This window comes from Suillus plorans, assembly GCF_016647745.1.
Source record: "Suillus plorans strain S12 chromosome Unknown HD556scaffold_75, whole genome shotgun sequence".
Classification (NCBI taxonomy): domain Eukaryota; kingdom Fungi; phylum Basidiomycota; class Agaricomycetes; order Boletales; family Suillaceae; genus Suillus; species Suillus plorans.
In genome coordinates, this window is record NW_024537459.1 from 222,821 (window position 1) to 248,821 (window position 26,001).

Below are 26,001 nucleotides of genomic sequence, written 5' to 3' on the forward strand. Positions count from 1 at the left end.
TGACAGTTTCAACCATCTAGGGTGCAGATGATGGCAATGTAAAGCTCCAGGCAAGTCATCTCTGCTTCTCTTTCACACTACATCTGACCTTTTATCAGGGACATCTAGCTCAACCGAGAATTGTGCGCCCACCAATCGTGAGCAACCCCACCTTTTCTCTTGTCTCGTTAGACCTTTGACCCCCATTTTGCATCTAATCAAATCAGGCCACGCATCTTGTCGTGCAGCTCCTCCCTCAAGCCTGTTGTCCCTTATTCTTTGGCATCGTTTGCTCAGTTCCATACATTTTGGCACACGACCTGTAAATGCATCTCAACCAATCGAACGACAGGCAAATATTCATTTCGTATGAATGTCCCGTTGACTTTGTGATGTGGAACCCGCAGACACCATCCGTTGGCAGGTATGTCGTGAATGCCGCTGGGTGCTCTACCTTATATGAGCTGTCGCTCATTGGCATGTTCACCAGCTCCTGCCTGATCCAAACGGCATCACACTCCCAAAGCCCATTCAATTTCTCTTCTGTCAACCAATTCCATCCCTCATCACCACCTTCCTCTGTGCCCACCTCCCAAATAGTTGAGATCGCTCCCCGCTTCTCCCATCCGCCCCCTTTGCCTCCAGGGCCAGCTGATCAGTAGAACTCCTCACCGAGAATAGTCCTTCACCGGCATCTGCTACCTCTTCTGGCAGTGCACCACATGCCTCAGGGAATTTACGAAGATTGGCACGCGAGGCATTGACCCAATGCAGGAGGCTCATCATATGGTTTGCGTAATCGCGCCTGCGCTTCGAGGGTGGAGTGAGTCTGACGCCATCCGAGACTCGTTCCGTATGTCGTACCGTACCGTATTACAGCCGTACCATACCCTGTACCGTACCGTTGGCATTTTTTTTTCAACCGTAATATACGGTTATGTTGGGACTTTGTACAGTTGATGGACATACACTATACGGCCGTATACCGTATACAGTATGGTGAACAGCCCTAATGGTGCACAACCAATATAACCATGGTATATTAAAGTTTTGTTCGGATATTTATGAAAGGGTTGTGATTGAAGAGACGAACACTTTCGCCCTGTTTACAAATAAATTGATATTAACAAACAAGAATGTTTATACATACTAAAGATGTCAATGAGCTCAATGAAACGCATTGAGTGTCGTCCAAAATATCCGAAGGTGATGGCGCACGTGTTTCGTCAAAGTGGGGCATGCCATTGCCAGAGTCTCAGTAGCAGTAGTCTAGATATGCCTCCACCAGGAGATTCATTTGAATGTTCCAGTGATTCGTTTGATTTTCAATGCGGTGTAGGGATTCATTTCTGGCTGGGCTTGTAGAGACTGTTTTTACCTTACCTTATGTTGGCACTTTTGTAGCTTACATAAGCAAGTTATCTTTTCACCAGTTACCAGTAGGAGTCAGAGTCTTCAGTAGTTTTCTATCATATTTCCTCTTCTCTGAGCCTTGAGCCTGGTCCAGAAACCCTTTAGGGTTGAATAGCAGCTAGGTTCTGCAAGACCCAACATTGTTCAGACTCACCATCTGAATTGTTGTACCTTCAGCGGTCTGTGCGAGTGCGAGGGTCTACATAGTGGCTAGAATTGAGTGGTGTTAATGCGACCACGCAGATAGTGAAGGAATAACACTTACAATCCGCTGATGCCAGCAATTTCGTGCGCAAGACCTTCAAATGCCTCATATTCACCTCCCTTGTGACTCCAGGCCATACTGTAAGAATGATACATTAAATACCTACAATTGTAGATGAAATGTGATACAATAATTACTGAAGTCCATAGATACCTATCATTGTAGGGCTGATATATCAATGGAGGATCCTGTCAGGACACTCCCATAATAATCTCACACCCCTAATTTTCGCATTTTTGACCACCTACTGTGGGAATTTCCCCACAACACTTAAAAATAGATTGCTTCTCCACATTTTCGCATTTTTAGCCACCCCACGACACCTAAAACATCACCCATTTTGGGAATCTCCACAATATCAATTATTCCCACACCCTCCCCACCTCACTGCAGCTTCACCACCACACCACAATAGGTCCCCTCTTGTATCTAAGTAGTAGTTTGGTATATATATGTACAATATAATGTAATAGACCGCTTTTTTGCTTATTTGTGTGCCTGCTCCTCCTCTAGAGGCCATTTAACATATGTTAGAGTAAAGAACACTTTCGCACTTTTGCCCCTTTGGTGGGAAAGTGTTCTATTATATTCAAAACATGTTTATGAGCATATATGAGTATATTCCCATCTTTATTTGACCCCCTGAAGCGCCCTACATCAATAGATATAGCACATATGCAAGAAAACACAGAATATGTTCCTATTTAATTATTTCTAGGTGGACAGACTTGGAAAAATGATTCCCAGTATCTATTCAACAATATGAACAATGTATCAGGAGCCCAGGACCATGGGATAATTCCCTGTTGCATGGTGTGCCCCCCCTCTCCTGGTGGTTTACCCCCTGTGAAAATTTTTCCTGCAGGACCGGACCTTAATTGAGGTGAGGGGTCTATTTCTATGTATATTTGGAGTAGATCTATCATATAGCTGGCCCAGAACACACATAGGATCCTGCTACAAGAACAAAAACATAGAAAATCTCACTTTTGACACTTTTGATGTTTTTTAGTATCTTACTCTTGCATAAATAACCATCCCTGCTCACATATTATCAGTAGTACATTCACACATATGTTCTATGCCAAGGATCAGCCCTACATAGGGCGCAAATTTGATATCTGATGTACAGGAGGTATTTCTACTGATAAGGAGCCCATACTTTCAAAACATCGAAATTTAATAATCAGACACTTGGAGTAGATTTAAAGTACATTCACTATCATATACCTAAATTTACAAAACAATCCAACAAGAATTGAGTGCTGAGGAAGTGAAATAGATAAGAAATTGAGTGTGGGAAAGTTCAAAGACTCAAAACATCGAAAACATTTTGGTCAGTTGGGCAGCAGTAGGACTTTAATGCTGGGTCAACTCAAATATACATCACATTCCTTCCATCACCCTCTAACCTCAGGGCAGTATGTAGCATAGGTTCATTTAGTAGTCTATCATATATCCTACATATTTTTAATGAAATATTTGCCCTGTACCATATATAAATGTGACTTTGTGTCAAAAGATGTCAATTGTCACTTTTCACACATATGTCATTTTACTTTTCATTCAGTCAGTCCTTCACTGATCTTTCTAAAACTTCAAGTCCATCATTAGGGACATATATAAGAGGTATCCCAGGTATCTGATCACTTATCACAGGCTGGATTACTCTGTAGGTTTCCTATCAGTAGAAATACCTCCTGTACATCAGATATCAAATTTGCGCCCTATGTAGGGCTGATCCTTGGCATAGAACATATGTGTGAATGTACTACTGATAATATGTGAGCAGGGATGGTTATTTATGCAAGAGTAAGATACTAAAAAACATCAAAAGTGTCAAAAGTGAGATTTTCTATGTTTTTGTTCTTGTAGCAGGATCCTATGTGTGTTCTGGGCCAGCTATATGATAGATCTACTCCAAATATACATAGAAATAGACCCCTCACCTCAATTAAGGTCCGGTCCTGCAGGAAAAATTTTCACAGGGGGTAAACCACCAGGAGAGGGGGGGCACACCATGCAACAGGGAATTATCCCATGGTCCTGGGCTCCTGATACATTGTTCATATTGTTGAATAGATACTGGGAATCATTTTTCCAAGTCTGTCCACCTAGAAATAATTAAATAGGAACATATTCTGTGTTTTCTTGCATATGTGCTATATCTATTGATGTAGGGCGCTTCAGGGGGTCAAATAAAGATGGGAATATACTCATATATGCTCATAAACATGTTTTGAATATAATAGAACACTTTCCCACCAAAGGGGCAAAAGTGCGAAAGTGTTCTTTACTCTAACATATGTTAAATGGCCTCTAGAGGAGGAGCAGGCACACAAATAAGCAAAAAAGCGGTCTATTACATTATATTGTACATATATATACCAAACTACTACTTAGATACAAGAGGGGACCTATTGTGGTGTGGTGGTGAAGCTGCAGTGAGGTGGGGAGGGTGTGGGAATAATTGATATTGTGGAGATTCCCAAAATGGGTGATGTTTTAGGTGTCGTGGGGTGGCTAAAAATGCGAAAATGTGGAGAAGCAATCTATTTTTAAGTGTTGTGGGGAAATTCCCACAGTAGGTGGTCAAAAATGCGAAAATTAGGGGTGTGAGATTATTATGGGAGTGTCCTGACAGGATCCTCCATTGATATATCAGCCCTACAATGATAGGTATCTATGGACTTCAGTAATTATTGTATCACATTTCATCTACAATTGTAAGAAGTGATACATCAAACCTACAGGTACAGGTGGTGACTCAAGTCCAAACCCTCTTTGCCTGGGGGTGCTGTGTAGGGTAATGGCTCGATATTCACACCATAGTCGTCCATCATGTCCTCAACCATCTCACGGTCCTCAGCCAACATTTCTGCACGGAAGTTATGAGAGTGAGAAACAGCAAGAAAATTTTCTACAGTACGTACCTTGAATATGAGCTTGGCGACTTGCTGTGGCTGCCTCGGCCCTCACAGCGCTGGGTTTGCTTGCCAGCCATCAACATGTGAGACTGGCAATTCTGTCCTCTGAAATGGTGGGAGATGACAGATTTAGAGAGCCCTTTGAGTCTGGAGGAACCAACTCCACGGGACATAGTTGATAGCATGGTCTGAGCGCCCTCTGATGGGGGAAGGAATGAGAAGGACAGCATACAGGACAGGCAGGTCGATAGGACAAGATCCGGGAAGTATTTTGAGAGAATAAGCTTGCAGAAGGGCTAGAGCGATGGCTAGAGCAGCGCCCAGCCACTTATATTGGTGATTATTGTTGGCTATACCACCCAGCGACGTCGACGGTGTGGAAGTAAGAACAGAGGGGCATGGGAAGCCGTTGTTGAGCGAGATTCGGATAAATCGGGGATGTTACGGACAGTGCCGACAGTTAGAGAGGGCGGGATGTATAGCCGAGGACTGCTTACTCTTTTTGGTGGGCTGGCTGGTAGGGATAGAAGGTAAAAAGGACCTTTGGGGCAGTACTTAATGCTGGTGTTGGAGTTTCACTACATCCGAGCCTAATTAAACTAGGCGAGACACGTATTCACCAAGCTTAATAAGGCTTACTTATTGGGAAAGCCAGGTGTCAGTGCCGCGTCACAGGCGCGTCACGACCGCGTCAATTTCACCTGGCCCGGGACTCGGCGCGTAGGCGCCGTTACGCATCAAGTTAAGGCGATATATCTTTCGTCTGAGGGTGACCAAATCTTCTTATCTATAAGTACCCGTCCCAAGTCCAGCATCATCTCGTACCTCATCTCTGTTCCTCATCTCTGTTATCGACTTGCACTTGACAAGAGACATGTCTTCTGATTCCAAGCCCCATGTGCCTCTGGTCATCCTCGGGGCGGGGGTAACTGGACTTACCATCGCCTACATTGCTGCCTGCGACTCGGATGTGGATTTTGATATCACGATCATAGCAAGAGATATGCCTGGGGATTGGCATTCTCAAGCTTGGGCAAGTCCATTCGCGGTGCGTGCCTTTCGAGCGTTCTTCAGACTCTTTCTTACTTCAATCTTGCTTAGGGTGCAAGTTGGTCTCCAATTCCGCTAGGCGCCACGGATGAGCGTGTACGACGATGGGAGCAGATAACCTTGTGAGTAATACATCGCCAATGTTTCGAGATTTGCGGACAAGTCTTCTCAGTGATAGGTTATGGGACATGGCGCCATCAGGCTTGGTCAAGGTCAGTCTTTGTTTGAACGCTCGCCAATCGGCATGACTGGTAAACGTCCCAGAGAGCACCCGCCAAGGTCCTCGGGGAGACAGATGGCCTTCTTTCTACTATCTGGTGGCAAGACCTCGTGCGTGATGTAAGTTCGATTCCTGTATCCTGTTGTCCTTAGATTCTAAATACAAGGGTGATAGTTCAAATTGCTCTCAGAGTCCGAAGTCCCTGCACCATGCAAAGTGGGCGCTGCTTTCACCACGGTCACGATCAACCCTTTTGAATATCTACCATGGCTTCGATCGGAGCTCGAGTCTCGTGGCGTCGTGTTCCGTCGGCAATACATAAGGAGCTTGGACGAAGTCAAGCCTCTTGTGGGGAAAACCGGGTTGTTGGTCAATGCCACGTCTCTCGGTGAGCACATGATAGCCATGCCAGCTACCAATAGTTATTGACGGTCCGGATCCGAAGGTTCACGGTCTTTGATCGGAGTGGAAGATACAACAATGTATCCGATCAGAGGACAATCTATTATAGTCGAGCGTACTGGCTTGGAGGAATTTGTAGTAGTTCGGTCTGGTCAGTCCGCATTGACAGTTGGGTCTCACTACCCCTGATGTGTCTGTCGGCGGTGGGTTGTCAGAACTATATACATCCATTACTCCTCGCCCTGGGCTAACGCAGATGAACACCGTGGCCCTAGGCGGAACGTATCAAGTAGGAAGCTGGGACACATCCTTGGATATGTCAGCTGCAAAAGGGATATTTGAGCGGTGCTCCGTCATGGCGCCATGTTTGAAAGAAGAAGGGACGAAGATCCTTATGCACACCGTCGCTCTTAGGCCGGACAGGAAAGGTGGCCCACGTGTGGAAGCTGAGCGCATCTCACTTCCCCTTGTTCGAAGCGACGGTTTAGCTCCCAACGTGGGCGAAGATGCAGGACAACAACAGGACATAACGGTTATTCATGCATATGGAATGGGGTGAGAGTGCTTTCCGAAGATCGTCCAAGTTCTAACCTTCAGTTTCAGAGCTGCAGGCTACCAAAGATCCTGGGGTGTAGCTTTTGAGGTTCTATCTCTACTGAAGGAGAATATGTAAACACGCTGCCGAGATCGACAGCACAACGTCTACTTTATCGACACACGTGCAACGATTAGCTTGAGCCTCACACACCTAATATTAACTTTCATCCTCAATCAGATACGGTACTCAAGATATGTGGAAGCACAGGGAAGTGACTGATGGGTGAGGCTGCAGCGATGCCAAACCTAGTACGATGGATGACTCCCGCGTGAAATAAGACATACGGCTATAAGTCACCTGTGTCGAACCTGGCGTCAAGTTCAGTACGAGCGGTAATCGTAATCAATTTCCCCAGCATAAAGTTCCTCGCGCTTCCCCTCATCCCTCTTCGAATAATGGTAGTTGTAGTTCATATCACTGGAACCAACATCAAGTTCCTCACGCTTCTCCACACTTGATAGAAGGTCGGTACGTTTCTCTACATCTGGCAGCGAGTTACACTCATCAACTTCCGCATGGTGATGAGTGATGGATACTCACAGGAACGTTTCGCAATGGCTCCTTGCGTAGGGTACGCTGTAGCAAGAATCACGATGGATGCGAGCGCGCTGAAGACAAGAGAAAATTTCATGTTTGAGTTCAGAGGTACGACTAGTACTTTGTCAATGCACTGGAATCTTCAAAAGGGCTTTATACCATCTCGTAGGTCTGCTCATGACTTAGGTCACCTGAATTCGCTGAAGCCTTATCCACTCGGAACTTTTGGAAGGCCCGGGGATTGTTCTAAGTGGACTCGGACGATAATCAACTGTCAGTCTCGTTGAAAAATCACTCAACGCCACAATCCCAAGGGGGCAAGACCGTCAGCCCCAATTCTGATCGTCGGACCGGCTTAGTGCATAGGTTCACATGTGCGAAAATGAACAGTGCCAGTTGATCAGATGCCATCACCATGTTCTGACCAAGTTCCGGTGATGCAAACGCTCCGAACTCGGAGGATTCCATTCATTCTTCTCGTAATCCTGACCAGCTTATTAGGAATAGCTAAGTACGCCTGTACCAATCGGATGCACAGGTTTGTGTGGATTTTTCATTGTCTTGCCTACAGCTGTTGTACAGTATTTGCGTGTCCCGGTCGCGTCTGATCAATTCCAAATGATGGGAATTCTATTGTGCCAAATATTGTATTCAGCGAGTTTGTTTGCCTGGTTGTCCAACAGTTTCCGCCTGGAGATCTCTAGCCAGTGTCTGCTCCTCAGGCTAGCTTGGCACACATCATTGAGAATCCTTCTGTCTTCAACCACGAGCAGAACGCTGAAAATCCCCGTGCGCATTCAAATTGCGTTGGTATCTCGGCCGATCAAAAAGATTACATTACGCGTGCATGGCTGTACTGACATTTGCGCGTGGTTAAGCAGGATTTATCTAGAAACGAAAAGAAGAACAGTGTCCTCATGAAATCCGCAGCACGATTGACGTGCCGATCTTGGTTTGGTACCTCGGAGGGCACGAATGTGTGATGGCGGTGGCGACAGGGAAGATGATTTCTTTTATTTTTGTAAGTATCAGCGTAACAAAGTGACCCGTTGAACGTAAGTTGGGTAGAGTACCTGAAAATGCATGTGATGATGAACCTGGACTTGACCAAATAAAAGACGAAACTTATTTAGAGACACAGCTAGGACGTACAGATAGTATAGCGTAGCTAATTTTAGAACACTGTTCGATCTTTCTTTAGTGATGTGGCGGAGCAAAAAATTGGGTGTGCAACGGTCTAGATAGGTCTCATTGGGAATAAAACAGCGTCAATCAAATCGTTGGATTGATGAAAAAAGAGTCCTGGGATGCCCGGACGGCCATTTTGTTTTGTTAGGACAATTCCAGCAAGATTCCAGTGGTAGTTCTTGCTGCTGATCCTGCCATATTGGGACGAGGCGAATGCTATACACGCCTAAGTTTACTGGTTCTTCCTGATTTTTGACTGGTACCCGTGAGATAGTGATCCATGCCGTCCGATGCACTAATAGCACCAGCCACGTACGAGTTCTTTCAGGTCCTTTCCACCATCGGTACGCGTTTCGGGACTAAACAAAGTCATTTTCGTCGCTAAAAGCAATATAAAATCATTTATTACGACGTCGATGCCCCACAATCAACGTATAAACGCACCCTAAACATGGCCTTGCGGAATGCAAAAACGTTGGCATCCCAAAATGCATGCATGGTTGAACGTGAACGCGTCAACGTTGAAGTTCGTCAAGACTCCACATGATGCTCCCAGAAATTTACTAGACAGAGTGGTTTGAACTCCGAGGATGAAAAAAAAACGTGATTACCGAAAACAGTAGTTGAACCAGCTATCGACGATCGTTCTGTCAACTTCTGTGCGTCCGAATCTGCAACGCTCAATAATGTGGACCCTTACACGCCACGAATACGTCCAGCAGACGTTTATCTGCAAAAGGGTATACCAAGGTCTCAGTCTCTTTACCTCTCATGTATACTTATTATGACATGCAAATGATCGACCATCCAGATTACCGGCACTATCGCTTCTGTGTGCAGAAACAGACGACTGAACGACGATATCTATAAAGATCCAGATCTTTTCACGAGAAAGCCGTAGCATCAGTACATGATCCTTGATGATCTGCATATGACAGTATTGATGGCATGCAGGCCACGAGCCATCGTTTATCACTGAGACTTCGTTCGTGCTCGTACGACTATACTCACGGTCAAGGTATACTTTTCTCACTGCAGCGGGGGTGATTTATGTCAAGACGCTCGGGGTACTGACAACTACGGGTCGTCTCGAAGACCCATACGAGGAGCTGTGTGTCAAGGAGAGCAAGTTCATCAATAAGGGCATTTTGGAAGTGGATTACACAGACGAGTATTGGGATAGGCGATACACGGTGAACTTTGCGTCTGAGAAAATGGTGTACTGACACTTGGGCAGCTTCCTGATGGCTCGACCCTTTCTTCAAAGCGCGAGCATACAGATGTTCCTCAGCCACGTACTGCTGGAGGTTGATTTCCCGGTGGCGCTTGTATACCGCCCCTCCTGGAGCGTTGGAAACACAAGTTTTTACTTGTAGGTAAATATCTCAATGTGATACGTGAATGTGATCTTATTTTCAGGCATTGCAAATTCATCGAAAACACGTATACACACGGATCATACCTCCTGCTGCAAGATGAACAGCTCATATATCGGCTCCGCTCTCTCAAGCATTATTTCTTCCTGGCCTCCTCATCATTCCTCACTTACCTCTTAGACCTTGCTCACGGAACTGAAAAAGGGCCTGCGAAAGGCGTCAGTATCGTTAAGCCACAAAGTCTGTTCGACCTTGCACTTACAGGGGAAGATGCCGTGTTCCGTGAAGATGTGTGAGTCACCACCGCGAGATGAATGGTTACCCAGGTCATCAACGTAAGTGGCGTGATCAGCGATGAAGGCGAAGCCTTAAGGCGTGGCAAGCTACAACTCTCTCATTTTAGACGGGAACTGGGAGAACTTGAGGTAATGATATGAATTAGAAAATGCAATACACAATGTCACCAGGTGATAGCTTAGTAGCAAGAACGCTAGGTCTGTAGTTGAGTCAAAATTTAAAAAAGAGCACGTGAAACAACTAGGATTGTGGGACTAGTACTGTACTACATGGACATCCATCATGTCAGAAAGCAACCGGTCTGATAAGGAAGTAGATATATATAGATGTACAGGGAAGTTACTTGTGTGTGAGGCTGCAGCAATGCTGGACCTAGTACGATGGGTGAGTGCTATAAAAATAAGACATATAGCTGTAACTCACTTGCGTATACGAGCTTTAATTGACCTCGCGTTTCTTCTCAGCCGCATTCGAGTACGCAGCATAATCCAAGTCAAAAACGTTGACTTCGTAATTGCTGTAATCGAAATCCTCAGCATTAAGCTCCCCGCGCTTCTCGACCGCGTTCGAGTATGCAACATAATCGAAGTCATGAGCGTTGACTTCGTAGTTTGCGTAGTCGAAATCCTCAGCGTTGAGTTCCTCGCGCTTCTTCTCAACCGCGTTCGAGTACGCAACATAATCGAAGTCATAAGCGTTGACTTCGTAGTTGGTGTAGTCGAAATCTTCAGCGCTAAGTTCCTCACGCTTCTTTTCAACCGCGTTCGAGTACGCAACATAATCGAAGTCATAAGCGTTGACTTCGTAGTTGGTGTAGTCGAAATCCTCAGCGTTGAGTTCCTCACGCTTCTTCTCAACCGCGTTCGAGTATGCAACATAATCGAAGTCAAAAGCGTTGACTTCGTAGTTGGAGTAGTCGAAATCCTCAGCGTTGAGTTCCTCGCGCTTTTCTACATCTGGCAGCAAGTCACGCTTATCAACCTCCGCATGGTGATGAGTAGATTGAATACTCACTGGAACGTTTCGCAGTGGCCCCTTGCATGGGGTACGCTGTGGTAAGAACCACGATGGATGCGAGCGCGCTGAGGACAAGAGAAAGCTTCATGTTTGAGTTAAGAGATGCGACTGGTACTTTGTCGATGGATTACAATGGAATTTTCCAGAGGACTTTATACCTTTTCGCAGGTCCCAGATCACATGAATTGGCTGAGGCTTCAGAACTTCTATCAGGGGTTGTTCTAACTGGACGTTAGCAGTGTCTTGGCAGTGTCGTTCGACACTCACAATCCCAGCGAGGCAAGACCGACAACCCGGATCCTTGCATTCACAAATTGGCAATTCGAAAATCGACGACGCGCCGGACCCAGAGTCACCGTCGCACCATTGGCTGTCAAAAATACACATCAAAGAGCTGTTAACGATTATCGATCATCCCGGATCTTTTACATAATTATTTATAGCCAGCGGCTCTTCACCTCCGAGTCGCATTCTGAATGCTTTGTGGGTCCTGGTGGCGTCTGATCAATTCCCGGTACATGGAAATTCCGTTATGTCAAGTATTTCGGGTATCAAGGGGCGAGTTTGTTTACCTGTTTTAAAAATTTAATTTAATTGTTCTTCAGGATTGGATGCGGGAATAGCGGGGAGGCTTTGGCTTGTTGCCCGTCTGGAGACCTTTTGCCAATGTCTGCTCCACAAGTTAGCTTAGCCCGCAAGAAGAACGCTGGAATCGTCCGCGCACATTTAATTCGTCTTATCTCAATAGATCGAAAAGACTACATTACCCGTGCATGACTGTACTGACGACATTTGCGCGTGGTTAGGTGGAATGAACCTAGAAATGAAAAAGGAACCCGCGCAATCCGCAGCACGGTTGACGTGCCGAAGGTCTAGTCCCTCGAAGGGCACGAATGTGCGATGGCGACAAGATGATTTCTTTTATTTTTGTATTAGCACCCAACGTAAGTCGAGTCGAGTACCTGAAAATGCATGCGGTGATGAGCCTGGACTTGACCAAATAAAAGACGAGACCTATTTAGAGACACAGCTAGGACGCACATGATCAACACATGATCATGTAGCATAGATAATTTTAGAACACCGTTGGCTCTCTCGTTCTTTGGCGATGCGGCGGAGCGAAAAATTGGGTGTGCAACGGTCTAAATAGGCCTCATTGGGAATGCAACAGCGTCAATCAAACCATTCAATGAGTGAATTAAGATAGTCCTGGGATGCCCGGACCGCCGTGGTGTGTTATTAGCATTCCAGCAATATTTCAGTAGTAATTCTCGCTGCTGATCCTGCCATATTGGGATGAGTCGTACTAAACACAAAATATATGTTTGAGCCCACCTTAGTTTGCTGGCTCTTCCTTCTTTTTGACCGGTATCTATGAGGTAGTGAATCGTCCCGTCCTATGCACTAGTACCGACCACATACGAGTTAGTTCAGGTCCTTTCCACCATCGGTACGCGTTTCATGACTAAACAAAGCCAACTCGTCAACCACATCAGAGGACTGATGCGCCTGAGAAAGTTATATTGTCTTATACACCATCATATGACAAAGTATGCAGAGCATGTCATTTAACTTCGTCGCTAAAAGCCACATAACATCATTTATTGCAACACCGATGGGCCCCGAACAAAACGTAACGCACCCTAATGGACTCATCAGTTCTCTGATGGCCCGCACTAACGTCAGGTTATGGATGCCCTATCGGTATGTACCTCGCTCTTCCCAGTCGTTATCAGCACCATCGATAAGTGCTGTGTCACTCTTGCTGGGATATATTACATCAAGGTCTTAAAAACAGACCTTGATGACAACCAATGAGATTCGATTCCAGGAATTTCATTACAGGGGATAAACGCGGAAAATTTAATGTCTTTAATCACCGCTCTTGCTGAACTAGACACGATGCATGTGACGGTCAGGGAGGATGGACAGCTTGAGAGGAGTTTCGTTCCGACCGCCTCGGTATAAGGGACATCTGTAGCTAGGCCCTAGTCAGCTCCACAATTGATGGTGACTCGAGACTATCACCGGTGCTCCATGGAAGTAAATTATAGCCACCGTGTCACCGAGATATGCTAATTAAAACTTTCATTATGGACGGTCGCTCTGTGGCTTTGCCATCGGAATTTCGGGCGCAACTCGAACAACGACGACCTAGGCGCTGAAAGAAATGAATACTGATACGTCACTAGCACTGAACAATACCTGAAAGAATTGACCAATCGGCGTTAGAGAACAAGAAGGGAAGGGTGCACGACTCTGTCATACGATGAATGATTTATTTGGCCACATAAGCTCGGGCCTCGATGCTACAAACTGAGTCTAGAATTGAACAAACACCATATCCCGTGACCAAAATGATGTGTTCCTGACTTCCTTTTTCGTATTTGAAGTAGCCTGAGCGTAGATTGGGAGCGTAAATATATTATGTATTTACATCGATGTACTAACAACACGTTAAGCTCTTGATCACTGCCGATACTCGTGAACTTGAATGTATGTAGTGAGTAAGGAGCACGTCATTCCTCACACATCAACGTGCATCAGATGGGGGGGCAAGGGCATGTCAACTGTATCTTTGACACGAGTGACCGCCGATTGAGGGATATGAACAGCATGCTCGACAGCCCAATCCAAGATTTTCTCGTAGTTCCTGCATTGGTGGCGGGTGTTGAAGTTCGGGTATGGGATGTTGTGTCCCTTAACCCAGTCCCATGTTATTGTCGTCACATCGGCATTACACATGAGATTCTGCCTGATCATTTCGATGCAATGATCTGTAATGCATACGATGAGCAGGAGGTGTATGAATGAATGAACAAAGATATGTACCAAGATGCAAGCGGACTACTTCGGGCGTATCCTGGAATGAAACATCCTTGGGGCCGTAATACTCAGGCCACGAGGCTTTGCGAAGTAAATTCTACAAAACGTGAGAAACGACTAGACTTTCGAAGTAGTACTGTAATAGCTACCAGACAGTGGAGTTGGTGAGGGGCTTCCATAGATACCATGAAGCCCCCACCAAATTCGGGTGGATATTTGACCTTGGAAGGTGAGTCTACTTCGCCGGCTTTAAGCATTTCTTCAAGTGACATCCGAGTTGGCAGCACTGAGGTTTCATGGACGCGAACAATTACAAATTAAGATGAGGAGAAAAAATTGGGCAACCCACCATCGTGAGCTATCCTGGCCCAAGCCGCATCAATTTCTGGGGAAGGAGGGCCACGATAGATGGAAGGAAAGTCGAGCGTTCCATTGAATCTTACGATCGTGGATTCAACAGCACCACTTGCTGGAGCTGCAGCAAATCATCAACACGATGTCAACTGTCTGAGGATGTCTATTCACTCACAGTATATAGGAATGTCGTCATGCAGGTGGGGCGAAGGCGTGCCCATCCACAGCGCGAAAAAGAGTATCGATGTGAATATCAACGTGCCATGGCTCAACATAGGCCATACGCGAAGGATTCCATGCAAACGTCCTGCACGTAACCTTTCTGCATCACTAAATGATTCCTCCTCGTTGTCATTGTCAACAGCATTGACAGGAAAGTACTGTGAGGAATGTTTGACCATGGTCCTAGGAGAACTTGGTTGGTTGCTGAACTCGGGAATTGTAGAGATAGTTGAGAATACGCGAGGGTGGATGCAAGAAATATTTGGCACAGTGTATTAATTTCGAATGTATCTCCCAATCGGCTGTATCTTGCGTTAGGTTATCATACCGTCTGTGCGAGAATCACGTGTCCCCACGGAGCGCTGGAAGATATTCAATCAGGAAGCACAGGCCCCCCGGGATGATCGGAAGAGTGCCATATGGCTATACTGTACTAGTACTTACGAAGAAGAGGTACCGGGAACAATCTCCAGCCTGAGATTGATGCTCAAGTGGTCCATCAGTAAAAAGTCAAGCCCCTCTATGTACTCAGGCCCTGAGTTCCAACTGGCCCACGAGTACAACTTTGTTCCAGGCATCTTGGAACCCTACGAACCTTGTCCTGCGCCAACCATGAGTAAGGAATATTCTGCATCGTATTCTCCTGTCGATGGAGTAGACTATCGCGACGACACGAACCTTCTTGATAGCAATACAGAATCAAGACCTCTTCCCAAATCCCCTCTTTCTCGCTGGTCGTTATGGATAAGCCACGGTGTGCTGATGTCCATAACGATGTTGTTCTTCGTGCTATGGGCACGGGCGCCGTCCATCGATGACGTGGTTCCGTACTGTAGGTGGACAGACAGCTTTCAACCCACAGGACCTTGCTCACTCGTCATAGCTCCAGCAAACGAGGCGATCGAATCCATCGGCATTATAAGATTCAACGGAACTCTGGGTACCCCTTCTATATATCGTGGCCCTCCATCTGCAGAGCTCGACGCTGTTTGGGATAGGATATCTTTTAATGGTTGCACTCTATACATCACTTAAATCATAGACACTTACTGACTGTATATCCCCAGCACGTCCAATCCGTATGACGCTTGAGCAACTTCTCAGAACAGGGGAGAAGCCCTCTCCCGTCATGGCTAGGTATCCGGAGGAATACGGTGGAGGTTACCTGACAACTATAGAATTCATTCACCAGCTCCATTGCATAGTCAGTTGTAATACAGAGAGGTTGGTCGAACTTTACTCACTCCCTCGCAGGACATGCTTCGCAGAGTCAGCTGGGGTGGTAACCACTCGGATCATGGCGCCAACGAATCCTTCGAAGACCACCGCATTCATGTCGGTAGGTACACCGTTTTCTCCCGGACTACATCTGTTCATGTTGTGCCTCAGACCACTGCATCGAAATGCTCAGGCAGATCCTTATGTGTCATGGCGACGTGACGATGCTCACTTACGACTGGGTGGAAGGAGTCAAAAATCCTTTCCCTAACTTCGGCATTCCTCATCGATGCAGAAACTTCGACAAGGTCTTGAATTGGGTTGATGAGCATCGTGTTTTTGTCCCTAAATCCAAGGTGGTCCGCTATGAGGATAACGTGGACCTGGCTTCCCCTCCTTGATTGCAGTCTCGATGTATTCTCGGTCTCGCGTATGACAAATGTAGCAGAGCCATTTACGAATATCCTTGCAAAGTTGTATCTTTGTGCCAACTTTCTGCTGACTAAATCAATATCGACACCATTTGCAAAACACATGACAGCACACCTTCAAGCCCAGAGCGCTTAGATCTATAGTTTTCCCTGATAGGTGAGCATTATAAGTGGCTGTTGAACGTTGAGATCATGGGATACATCATGCACGTTTGCTGGTCCGTTATCACCGAGGTCTGACCGAGGCAGAGCAACCATGACATCAAATATAACCACAACCGTAAACATGTCATTAAAAATATGAGTCTAACTTCCTAATGTCCTACCATGTACGTACGTATAAAAAGGTCATAAAGGAATCAGGGAAATGAAAGACACAAAATAACATCACAGCACAGCGATGACGAAGGTGGACTGGCGGAGTATACGGGGTAAAATGATAGCGAAATACGGAATGCAAAGTATTAGGGGGTGGAGCTAGACCGGGGTGCAACTTGGAGGGAGTAGGCGAATAGCTAAAGATAAATGCTGATCAAAGTCTTTTGTCACCCAAGCGTAAAATCAACAATATCGCTCTCCTTCGTGAGCATCATACATTGAGTACCCTTCCAACACGGGTCGATCCAATAAGTACAGAAACGCAGTAACTCTTTGCTTGACCCACTCGCTATAGTCGATGTCCGGGGACGGCCCAGAAAAGGAGTGTGAGTGCCACGACACAAGTAGAGACGAGGGTTGTAACCCAGATGGCACGACCCAATAATAATCTCTTCACATACGGCTCGCGGATGGTGAGCGTACGGAACGGTGTCGACTCTGACTGTCCGAGGAAAACAAGGATCGGGTCGAGTTCGTATTGATGTGAGATAAGGAATAAAATTGCCAACGCAAAAGGAATGAAGAGCTGCAGGACAAACGATCCGTTAGATGCCAGATTACATCAAACAGATGGGACGCACGAAAAATCGTTTTGATTTAGGTTGTACATCAAGAAATATCAGAGAGAAGCCGGCGGCAAGGCCGATCCACAGCACAATGAGACCGACGACGAGTCGGACTAATGCAGACATGGGAGTAAGGTTTCCAAACGCTTTACTTCTCAGAAAACGCGGAAAAGCATCTTGCTCCATTGCCCTAAAGCAGTACTCCTTCTGGGCATGGAACATATCAGGAATATGTGCCATCATATTCAGGTCGCTCTGTGATTTCGGCTCTTGGGTGCTATTGAGGGGAAATGTGTGTATGCGGAGGGCGGGAGGGAGGTAAATTTCGTGATTCTCCGGTGAATCTACGGTACCAGCGGGAGAGAGATACCGGAAGAAGATGCGCTCAGCGGATGCGATGAGGTCCATACGACTAATTGCAGCGGAACGTGGAATGACTGTTGGCGCACGCGATGCGCGTTTGAGAGTGAAAAGGGTTGGTGTTCGCACTGAGAGGGAGAAAGGTGTTGTTGACCGTGGTGGATCAATATCTGGACTATTCACAGCAGTTGGAAGGGATGAGGTGTGCTCCTTCTCATAACCAGGCGTTGTAGAACGCTGAAAACCACGCTTCTCGTCAGCAGCGTGAGCGTTAGCGTTTTTCTCCTGGTCGTTGATAACCTCGCTTGTGCTCGTCGTACTTCGCTTTGCGGCATTGGGCTGAAGTCCAACGACTGTACCGTATATGGACCCACGACGGCGTGCGTATTCCCAGTACTGAGGCCAATCCTCTTTGATTGTCCGGCCTGACTTTCGGACATCTTTGAAATATGCCCTGCAAAGGTTCTCGTGCTGCTGGACATCCAGCCAGAAGTCCAAGATATCTTCTGCACCTTCGCGTTGGAGAAAAATGCTAAATTTGACATGATATAAGAAATTATTCAAATACTCAAGCAAACATAAAGACACCACTTACTAAAACATGAATAAATCCACGGGTGGTCGCGTCCTTCGGGAGAGGACTTCTGTGAAAGAGGGGAGCCTGTTCTTGCGGCTGTTGAGCCAGTCTTCTTGTTGTCTGTTCTGCTCGTCGTCCATAGTGGCGGAGAGGTCACCGGCAACCTCTTGTCGTCACGATCAGCAGCGAGGGTTGGGTGGAATTGGCGGCAAGACAACCAACAAGATATAATTCTCATGCCAGCAGCCACGCCTGTTTAGATTATTATGTAAGCACCCGTTCCACGAACCGACCCGACGCGGCATCGAGAAAGCGTTGCAGAAACGTTGTTTGCCTCCATATTGGCTGTGACTTGATCTCGTTTAATTCCTGCCATGTCCGCGTTTGCAAAAACATTGTCTCCCGCTCTCCGCGAAATCCGCATCTTTTGCTGCCAGTCAAGCCAAGCTTCGGCGGGCACCCGGTGAGTTTGTGGTTTTTGAGCATAGAACGGTCACTCATGATCACGTCTGCAGGCAATTTATCTTGTCCACATACCCAGTCATCAAGAAACATAACCCAGACCTCCCCGTTATGATACGGGAGGCAAACGGCACACCTGCGCGGATGTTTGCACGTTTTGGTGCGTGTAATGCTCGTGTCCTCGGGCAAATTTATGCGTGGCTGTATTAATTTGTATTCCCGTAGAACGTGGAGTTGAGAAACACGTTGAGCTGGACGATCTCTCATCATCAGATGTGGCTGCTAGTGTTGCACGGATATTGAGCACCTCATAGTCACTATGGTTTAACCGCCCCAGCGTTGTATTCAATTCAAACATTTTCCTTGCCATTTTTGTCTGACTTTTATATGAAAGAAGTTTTGAGATGTGCACAGGTATACATGCGACACCCAGTCCAATTATGTGGGCTACTAATTTTGTGCAAGGCAGTTCCCATTACTTGCCGGGCCGCCAGCTCGGATGTGAATGAGATTGTTTGTTGCATGCAAGACGCACCAACTTCGTGCTTATCTGAACTAACTTGGCGGATTGTTGGTAGTCTCGTATCAGCCTACAACCAAGTGAGTTCATATTAAAATCCCAACAACCCGTAATTAACCAATGTCTATCAATTTGTTCATAACAGATTTTACACTACCTCTACTTCCTCTCATTCACCAAAACGCCTTCACCATGCTCTCCAGCATGCTCCACGCCAACTTCTCTGTTATGTTCTTTCTTGATATTACGCAGCAACCAAAACTGATACAGGAGAATAAGGCATCCACATACGACTGCCACCGCAACTGTTACAATAATTGCTGACTCGCTTGTTGTGGAGTAGGTTCCATGCTGTACGCCGTAGATATTTGAAAGCACTGAAATAACACCAGCGAGCGAATTGAGTAGGCCAGGCCTACTCAGAAGTTCGATTCATCAGTCAATTGACGACATTATACCCCACTCACACAAAGATACGATTCACAATCCAGACATAATTTCTTTGCCATCTCCACCACAACCAAATCATACCGACACCGCCAATACCGGTACAAATCCATGCGATGACATAACTATAGAGGTTTGGTAAATAACTCTAGTTCTCGTGGTTTTGATTATCACTCACAGTGGTATATTAATATTAGAAACCACGTCCAGCAGTTGGGCTTCCACACCGGCAAGTTGCTGCTGTTGCAAAGATGTGAATGTTCCGGGGAATAAGACAAATCCTGCAAGCAGGATCCACGTGAAGAAAGATGCCATAATGTTGAACATTTGCGGGATATCATCAAGTGCCAAAAGCATATTCACATAGCGAGTCTGTGCATGTCCAGCTGGTATATTTGGCAGCGGTGGGCGCTGCGTCGTGTGGTGAAGCTGTTTTGCGGGAATAGGAGGGGGTGGCTCATGATAAGCCTCTTGCGCCTTTGGTGCCAGTTGAGTGGCAGGAACTGTGCGGCCGTAAGGGCGTGAACGGCTACTGGATGGGCTTGGGTTGAGTGAAGGGCGGCTCAAGGCAGAGGACATGTCAGGAGGTGATACATTCTGATGACTGAACGCAGCAGCCGTTATCTGGTTCTTGGGAGGTGTGCCATTGAGAGAGGTGCGCGATCCGTTCGGGGTGACAGAACTACCATGACCATACATAGGCTGGGTGACAGTCGACGCGTATCTGTGCGATGCCGCACTTGGAGGTCGCGAACGAGAACGAGAACGATGATGTGTACTATTATGGGAGCCGTTAGGACTGTGATGAAAGCTATTTTTCTGCATGCCATGGCGTGCACTCTGTGTGCCTGCGTGTGCCCCCGGACGTGTATTTTGGGCTGCATTCACACCCTGATTCAAACCCTGGCGGATGCTGTGGCTGGATCCCTGATGCTCCGTCCCATGAAAGTATGGTTGCTGATAAGCCGAAGTAAAGGCTGGGGAATTTGGCTGGGGAACAGGGAAGCTTGGGGCATAGGACAGGGCTATATGTGGTGTAGGGATCACCGGAGGCGTGTTGAGCGCCGTTCTAGGCGGCTGGGGCACATCCCGTATCAGGGGGGCCTGAGACAAGTTACTCTGTCTGGAAGGGCTCCGATGATGTGATGGTGAGATAGGACCCGGAGATAGCGGATCGGAAGGGTTCACCACGGAGCGCACCTCCATCTGTGCAAGTAGAGACCCTGGTGAGGGGACGAATGGGTCCCCCACGCGTTCTACTGAGGATTTCCGTGAGGGTGTCTGGTGGGGAACATTCATAGGCTCTGTCGTTCTGCGCGCTGGTGCAGGCCACGCTGTTTTGAACGGGGGTGCTACGTATGGATGTCCGGGGTCACTTGAAGTCCTTGATCGCTGTCGTCTGTGTCCAGATGCGCGCTGGCCTGAAGAGTACGTCGGCCGGGACATGATGTTCGTTAATCAAGAGGAATATGTCAAGGTTTAGGATAAGGAATGAACTCGGATAATATTAACTGCCGTTCTCCGGTTATCCTTTGTCTCATCCCACGGGCTGAATAATTGTCCAGGGTACAAGAAATATCAATCGAGGTTCATATTTCTAGTAATGATCGAATGGTTGAGATCAGTGCGAAGAACTTCTTGAAAGTTGTTCAAGTTGCTGTTACGAGAATTCAAGAATTCTTTGCACAGGTTGCGCACCAAGATCCGACCCAGATATGGACCACGAGGCCGGGCCGCCGTCGACCGAGCGTTAGTACATATAGGCGTGTCACTGTAAGCTTGTAAAGTCACAAGGGAATGCAATGATGATGGCTGTCGAGGTCAACTTACATAACAAACTTTGTGACAGGATTAGTCCCGACGCATGATCGACCTTAAAACCTTAATATTGACTTGCTCAGCGCTCAAGTCTTCCAAGCTAGTATATGACCAGTGTACCGCTTCTGGGAACATTTGAATCGCAAGTGTGAACGGTAGTTGGGCGCATAGTCAACTAAACCTAGGGTGTGAGACCTGAGGGGCCCTTCTTGTTAAATGTACCATTCAGTAGCGTCTTCTTGGCTGTAACTGTCTGGTAATATTTTATCTTATCATTTATGACGAGCCTCTTAATGTCCAACATATGCATAGGGTCTATGACCATGAACTGAATTGAAAAACGGAACTGTCTGATAGATGCGTGTCATCAATACCATCCAGTTGTGAATTCCTTAGCAATGCCCACGAGTAGGTCTCTTGGAAATGGGATGAATTGATCAAACCAACCTCGCTCTGACTCACCCTTGGCAGCACTTTCTAGTGCTCCCCACGGTCTGTCAGACCCGGTTTTCCTGTAGGACACAACATGTCTCTGAGACATCCCTCTCCCTGGAGGGTCTCCCCCAATTCCTTAAGAGTAACAAGTGTACCCTCGTGGGCCTCGTTGGAGGGTTGGCTCTGATTATTGCAGATCACGGTGCTGAACCTCCACCACGTCATCGAGGGTCTCGGCCGCTTATCAACATAATTTGGAGCCTCTTGTGGTCCTCCGACGATACATCATACCTTATGCTGTCCCCTCGCCTTTTATATTTCCTATGTTTGTCACTTATACTTATGTTATGTTTTCATCACGTCATCGAGAGTCTCGCCGCTTATCAACATGATTTGGAGCCTCTTGTGCTCCTCCGACGATACATCATACCTTATGCTGTCCCCTCGCCTTTTATATTTCCTATGTTTGTCACTCATACTTATGTTATGTTTTCATCATGTCATCGAGAGTCTCGCCGCGCACATACAACAATATGTTATGTTTTTCCCCGCCCTTTATTGTATGTTATGTTTTTTTTCTTCCTTTTTGCGTTGTATTTATGTTGTGAATGTCACATTTTAATAAAACATATCACATCGCAGTGTCGTTATCTTTAAGTTTCACGGCGGTTTTGAACATGTTCTGAAACAAACAAGAGTAGGCATTGGAGCTGCTATACTGACATTATCGAAACGAGAGGAAATCGTAAAAACACATGGATAGCTACATAAGTACTAGGGTACGAAAGGGACAGGACAAGTGTAGGATGAGCAAACCACCATAATAAGTTATCACCGTAAAAAGACAAAGTGAGCATGAGAAGATGAACCAAAATAGCAACCCAACAAACGACAAAAGCACAGGCATATCAAAAGTCGATTATGATGAAGGAGGATGCGGAGGGTTAGTGGGATCTCGAGTAAATGCTCGCGGGACAGCGTCGTGACGAATGTCCAAAGATGAAGATGCAACATTACGGACATTGTCCGTCCATCTAGAATCCTGGTTATGAGCTCTACCTTGAGGGTACCCACTGTCACGGTATGCTCCTCCACCAAATGCCCAGCGCTCGTCAAGGCCATTGCGTCGAGCATATCGACTTTCATGAGCATAGTCGGGACTGAGCACTGGGCTGTATCGGCTTGGGTATGCACGTTCACGCTCACCGTGAGTATAATGGGACTCTAAGGCCGGGGAAGTATCCCGCGTGGTGAACTCGCTGTCAATGCGAGGCTCATTGGGTTCATAATAGTTGCGAGGTTGCAGACTGGCATAGCGGTGATTGTGAGAGTCACGGTGGTAGAAGACATCATGGGAGTGGAGAGCATCATGCTCAATCATAGGAGTTTCATCACGCAGATAAACTTCACGACGGTGCATGGCGTCATGCATGTACCATGGCTCACGAGAATGACTATGAAGAGGTCGATGAGTGTCATATAAGGCATTGCGAGGGTCACGACGAGGCTCGTGAGAGTTGCGAAGAGGGCCACCCTCGCGAGGGTCGTTGCGAGGGTCAGGAGTGACCTCCCGATGAGGTTCCTGTGGGTGGCGTGGAGGGTTACCCCTGTGAAGGTCTTGCTGGACACCCTCACGAGGATCATGACGTACGGGGAGCTTGTGATGAACTTGGTGTAGGTCGTGTGGAGGGTCGTGGGGGTCACGAGAGTCGCGAGCAGCATCGTGAAGATCCTCGATGGGTTTGGTGATCTGAGGCGGTTCCTGCTTGGTTCCTGCTGGCCTGTCGTCATGCATTACCTCAGTCAAGCCTTCCTGTAAAGATTCTGCGGGGACGTTGACTAAACCAGGGGAGATGGCACTCTCGGTAACCACAACTTCAGATTCATCCGACCGGCTGTAGGCCATGCGAAGAACACGCTTCATTTTGCCTTTGGATGCCTTGGCGATTGGGCGTGGTTTGACCGAAGGGTAGATAATCATTAGCTATGTTACGAGAAAAATTTGATTGAAAATAGCTTACCCTTGGTCCGCTCATCAGATGGTCCATCCCGAAGTCGCGCTGGCGCCACAGCTATCAGCCTTGAGTCAAATGGAGTCAAGTTAGAATAAAGTGTACTCACTTCCAGGTTCCGGTGATGCCGCCACACTCGATGACCCCACTGTCAATGGGGACAGAGGACCACCCTTTGTTGGAGAGGTTGTTGAGGTCGGCATGGGAGGTACTTTGTCTGGTTTCGTCTGAGCCCGTGTCCTTTTCTTCCCCGCTTTTGAAGCGTCAGTCTTCTCCTCGGATGAAGCTAGCTTCTTCAACGCACGCGACGTGTTTGTGGCCTTGAGTTTCCTCTTTTTCCCGCGCGCTTCTTCATACTCAGTATCCGACTCTTCAACAGCATTCTCCTCGGTTGAAGTCAGTTCGATAACCTCGCTCTCTGCTGCAGCTGGTTCTGGCTTTCGAACAGTTTTGACTTGGCGTGGGTTTGGCGGTACAACAACTTTGAACGGGCGCAAGGGCAGTGGTGGAGGTAGGTCTAATCGTATGGTAGGTTTTCGGAACTTGGGAGCAGCAGGTACTGCCGGGCGATCGTCACCCAAATCATTGTCGTCGTCATCATTGGAGGGTCGAAGAGGTGCCTGAGGTGCCTTATCAGTGGCTTTCTTGACTTTCGTAGCTGCACCGCTAGGCTGGAGACGAGCTGGGCCGTGATAGTCAGTATCGCCATTAGCAAATAGCCGTCGAGCGCCATCATGTGACCATTCAGGTGGTGGCGCTATGCCAGTGATGACTGGCCTCTCAGAGGCCATCACAGCCGCTACATATGAGGTTAAAACCTGAAAGTTCATAGTATAACATAAACAAAACTCACCTCGGTGCACCTTATCAACTTTGACGACTAGCATAGTTCCTGCCTTCAACCCATCTACGAGCGCTGCAATTTCCTTCTGCGTCAGCGCTCCGATGCCCTTGTTCCTTGAGTTTTCATTGTGAGCTTCACCGGGCAAAAGGCACTTATGGGCAGGATAGCCTCTGATGCAGAGGTTGGCATCAGCAAGGGCGCTGGACATGCCCTTCCAAGGGAAATTTTTATCCCAGGCGCACTTGCCCCCAAGTTGGGCTATTCGTAGTTTAGGTCAAATAGATAAAAGGAGTAGCGACGTTCTAACGTACCAACTTGTCTGATAAGTTCGAGTTTGATCCATTTCAAACCGTCATCCCGTCCCTCGGGAGCCTGAGATTGGTCACGATCATGGTTCGGAGTCGAGTTTGGGGTCGAAGGGTCATTGCGAGTGCCATCGTTGAACGCATCATCCACTGCATTCAAAGATGTACTATTACTGTTTCGATGTAAGTCATAGCATAAACGTAATTTATCTTTACACTTACTATACGTGCGCCTTGAGATGCCCGACAATGGCATCATCGCTTGCGTGACATCGTGTCTCCCAGAACTGTATCTTTAAGCATACATCAAGACGTAGAGCACAAAAAACTTACCCCTACAGCGCCTGGTGTATTATACGAGTGGCCAAGTGAGCCATCTTCGTTGACCACTTTGCCGCAGAGAACGACAGCCACTTCAAAGCCAAATTTAACAGCGGCAGACTTGAGCTATGATGACGACATGAGGGAATGAGAGAACGTCGGGTGAAAAAAACATACTATCTGTATCACTCTTCGATAATGTTTTTGGAAGCCCTGTCCACGCTGGGCTATCGTTTGAGGTGAAGATCCAAGGAGTGATGCCTCCTCGTGCATTAGCAGGATATCTTGGTAAGAATCAGAATAAACCTCTTTGAATTTGTCGTAACATTGTGTCCGCACGGTTACACCTATAAGGGACATTAACCTCCTGCGCAACAAGTTATAATATGACACCTACTAGGTGTGCCACCTCCAGCGGGAGCTTCTCTGCCGATGCGCGCAAGCTCCGTCTGGACATGCTCTTTGAAGTAGTTGGCATATAGGTTCCAATAATTAGTGCCGTTTACGGTGCGTCCGCGACTCTTCAAGAACAAGTTGATTAATTGAGAAATCGGGAGTGTGGTGGATGCAGATAGTTCGAGAAAGCAGCGCTCTACTGCAGCAAACCCGACGTCTAGTGCTGCATTCAACTCTGCA

At 47.0% G+C, this 26,001-nt stretch overlaps 11 protein-coding genes across 11 annotated transcripts; 4 read left to right on the top strand and 7 right to left on the bottom strand.

Moving 5' to 3' along the window:
* Positions 1–5,458: 5,458 nt before the first annotated feature.
* HD556DRAFT_1277194 (uncharacterized protein) lies at positions 5,459–6,979 on the top strand (the record flags this gene model as incomplete). The annotated part of the gene is made up of 8 exons (XM_041299247.1): positions 5,459–5,632; positions 5,686–5,756; positions 5,807–5,846; positions 5,899–5,973; positions 6,029–6,242; positions 6,300–6,391; positions 6,426–6,811; positions 6,860–6,979. The coding sequence occupies 8 exons, from the start codon at positions 5,459–5,461 to the stop codon at positions 6,927–6,929; spliced, it is 1,122 nt and encodes a 373-aa protein (XP_041155105.1). The 3' UTR covers positions 6,930–6,979.
* Positions 6,980–7,174: 195 nt separating this feature from the next.
* HD556DRAFT_1448470 (uncharacterized protein) lies at positions 7,175–7,485 on the bottom strand (the record flags this gene model as incomplete). Its single annotated transcript, XM_041307433.1, has 2 exons — positions 7,175–7,338; positions 7,395–7,485. The coding sequence occupies 2 exons, from the start codon at positions 7,483–7,485 to the stop codon at positions 7,175–7,177; spliced, it is 255 nt and encodes an 84-aa protein (XP_041155106.1).
* Positions 7,486–9,030: 1,545 nt separating this feature from the next.
* HD556DRAFT_1312532 (uncharacterized protein) lies at positions 9,031–10,392 on the top strand (the record flags this gene model as incomplete). Its single annotated transcript, XM_041300669.1, has 8 exons — positions 9,031–9,105; positions 9,391–9,411; positions 9,534–9,597; positions 9,618–9,796; positions 9,860–9,951; positions 9,999–10,247; positions 10,282–10,290; positions 10,359–10,392. The coding sequence occupies 8 exons, from the start codon at positions 9,031–9,033 to the stop codon at positions 10,390–10,392; spliced, it is 723 nt and encodes a 240-aa protein (XP_041155107.1).
* A 298-nt stretch (positions 10,393–10,690) lies between these two features.
* Positions 10,691–11,357, bottom strand: HD556DRAFT_1448472 (uncharacterized protein; the record flags this gene model as incomplete). Its single annotated transcript, XM_041307434.1, has 2 exons — positions 10,691–11,208; positions 11,267–11,357. 2 exons carry the CDS (start codon positions 11,355–11,357, stop codon positions 10,691–10,693), a joined length of 609 nt encoding a protein of 202 aa, XP_041155108.1.
* Positions 11,358–13,795: 2,438 nt separating this feature from the next.
* On the bottom strand, positions 13,796–14,850 carry HD556DRAFT_1448473 (uncharacterized protein; the record flags this gene model as incomplete). Its single annotated transcript, XM_041307435.1, has 5 exons — positions 13,796–14,046; positions 14,102–14,192; positions 14,245–14,381; positions 14,445–14,570; positions 14,625–14,850. 5 exons carry the CDS (start codon positions 14,848–14,850, stop codon positions 13,796–13,798), a joined length of 831 nt encoding a protein of 276 aa, XP_041155109.1.
* A 433-nt stretch (positions 14,851–15,283) lies between these two features.
* Positions 15,284–16,290, top strand: HD556DRAFT_1448474 (uncharacterized protein; the record flags this gene model as incomplete). Its single annotated transcript, XM_041307436.1, has 5 exons — positions 15,284–15,503; positions 15,555–15,683; positions 15,739–15,875; positions 15,926–16,010; positions 16,061–16,290. 5 exons carry the CDS (start codon positions 15,284–15,286, stop codon positions 16,288–16,290), a joined length of 801 nt encoding a protein of 266 aa, XP_041155110.1.
* Positions 16,291–16,564: 274 nt separating this feature from the next.
* HD556DRAFT_1407837 (RGS domain-containing protein) lies at positions 16,565–18,421 on the bottom strand. Its single transcript, XM_041304062.1, has 3 exons — positions 18,220–18,421; positions 17,280–18,156; positions 16,565–17,224 (listed from the first exon to the last, which is right to left on the bottom strand). The coding sequence occupies exons 1-3, from the start codon at positions 18,339–18,341 to the stop codon at positions 16,988–16,990; spliced, it is 1,236 nt and encodes a 411-aa protein (XP_041155111.1). The 5' UTR covers positions 18,342–18,421; the 3' UTR covers positions 16,565–16,987.
* Positions 18,422–19,031, top strand: HD556DRAFT_1407839 (NDUFA2, NADH ubiquinone oxidoreductase 10.5kD subunit). The gene is made up of 3 exons (XM_041304063.1): positions 18,422–18,664; positions 18,717–18,823; positions 18,889–19,031. Exons 1-3 carry the CDS (start codon positions 18,576–18,578, stop codon positions 18,975–18,977), a joined length of 285 nt encoding a protein of 94 aa, XP_041155112.1. The 5' UTR covers positions 18,422–18,575; the 3' UTR covers positions 18,978–19,031.
* Positions 19,032–19,342: 311 nt separating this feature from the next.
* On the bottom strand, positions 19,343–20,209 carry HD556DRAFT_1246281 (uncharacterized protein; the record flags this gene model as incomplete). Its single annotated transcript, XM_041298597.1, has 3 exons — positions 19,343–19,598; positions 19,651–19,755; positions 19,809–20,209. The coding sequence occupies 3 exons, from the start codon at positions 20,207–20,209 to the stop codon at positions 19,343–19,345; spliced, it is 762 nt and encodes a 253-aa protein (XP_041155113.1).
* A 2,593-nt stretch (positions 20,210–22,802) lies between these two features.
* HD556DRAFT_1448478 (uncharacterized protein) lies at positions 22,803–23,864 on the bottom strand (the record flags this gene model as incomplete). Its single annotated transcript, XM_041307437.1, has 1 exon — positions 22,803–23,864. The coding sequence occupies one exon, from the start codon at positions 23,862–23,864 to the stop codon at positions 22,803–22,805; it is 1,062 nt and encodes a 353-aa protein (XP_041155114.1).
* Positions 23,865–24,602: 738 nt separating this feature from the next.
* HD556DRAFT_1198723 (uncharacterized protein) lies at positions 24,603–25,737 on the bottom strand (the record flags this gene model as incomplete). The annotated part of the gene is made up of 6 exons (XM_041296335.1): positions 24,603–24,674; positions 24,768–24,997; positions 25,126–25,217; positions 25,267–25,331; positions 25,378–25,491; positions 25,543–25,737. Coding segments are annotated over 6 exons (768 nt in total), but the record flags the coding sequence as incomplete, so codon positions are not given.
* Between the last annotated feature and the right edge of the window lie 264 nt (positions 25,738–26,001).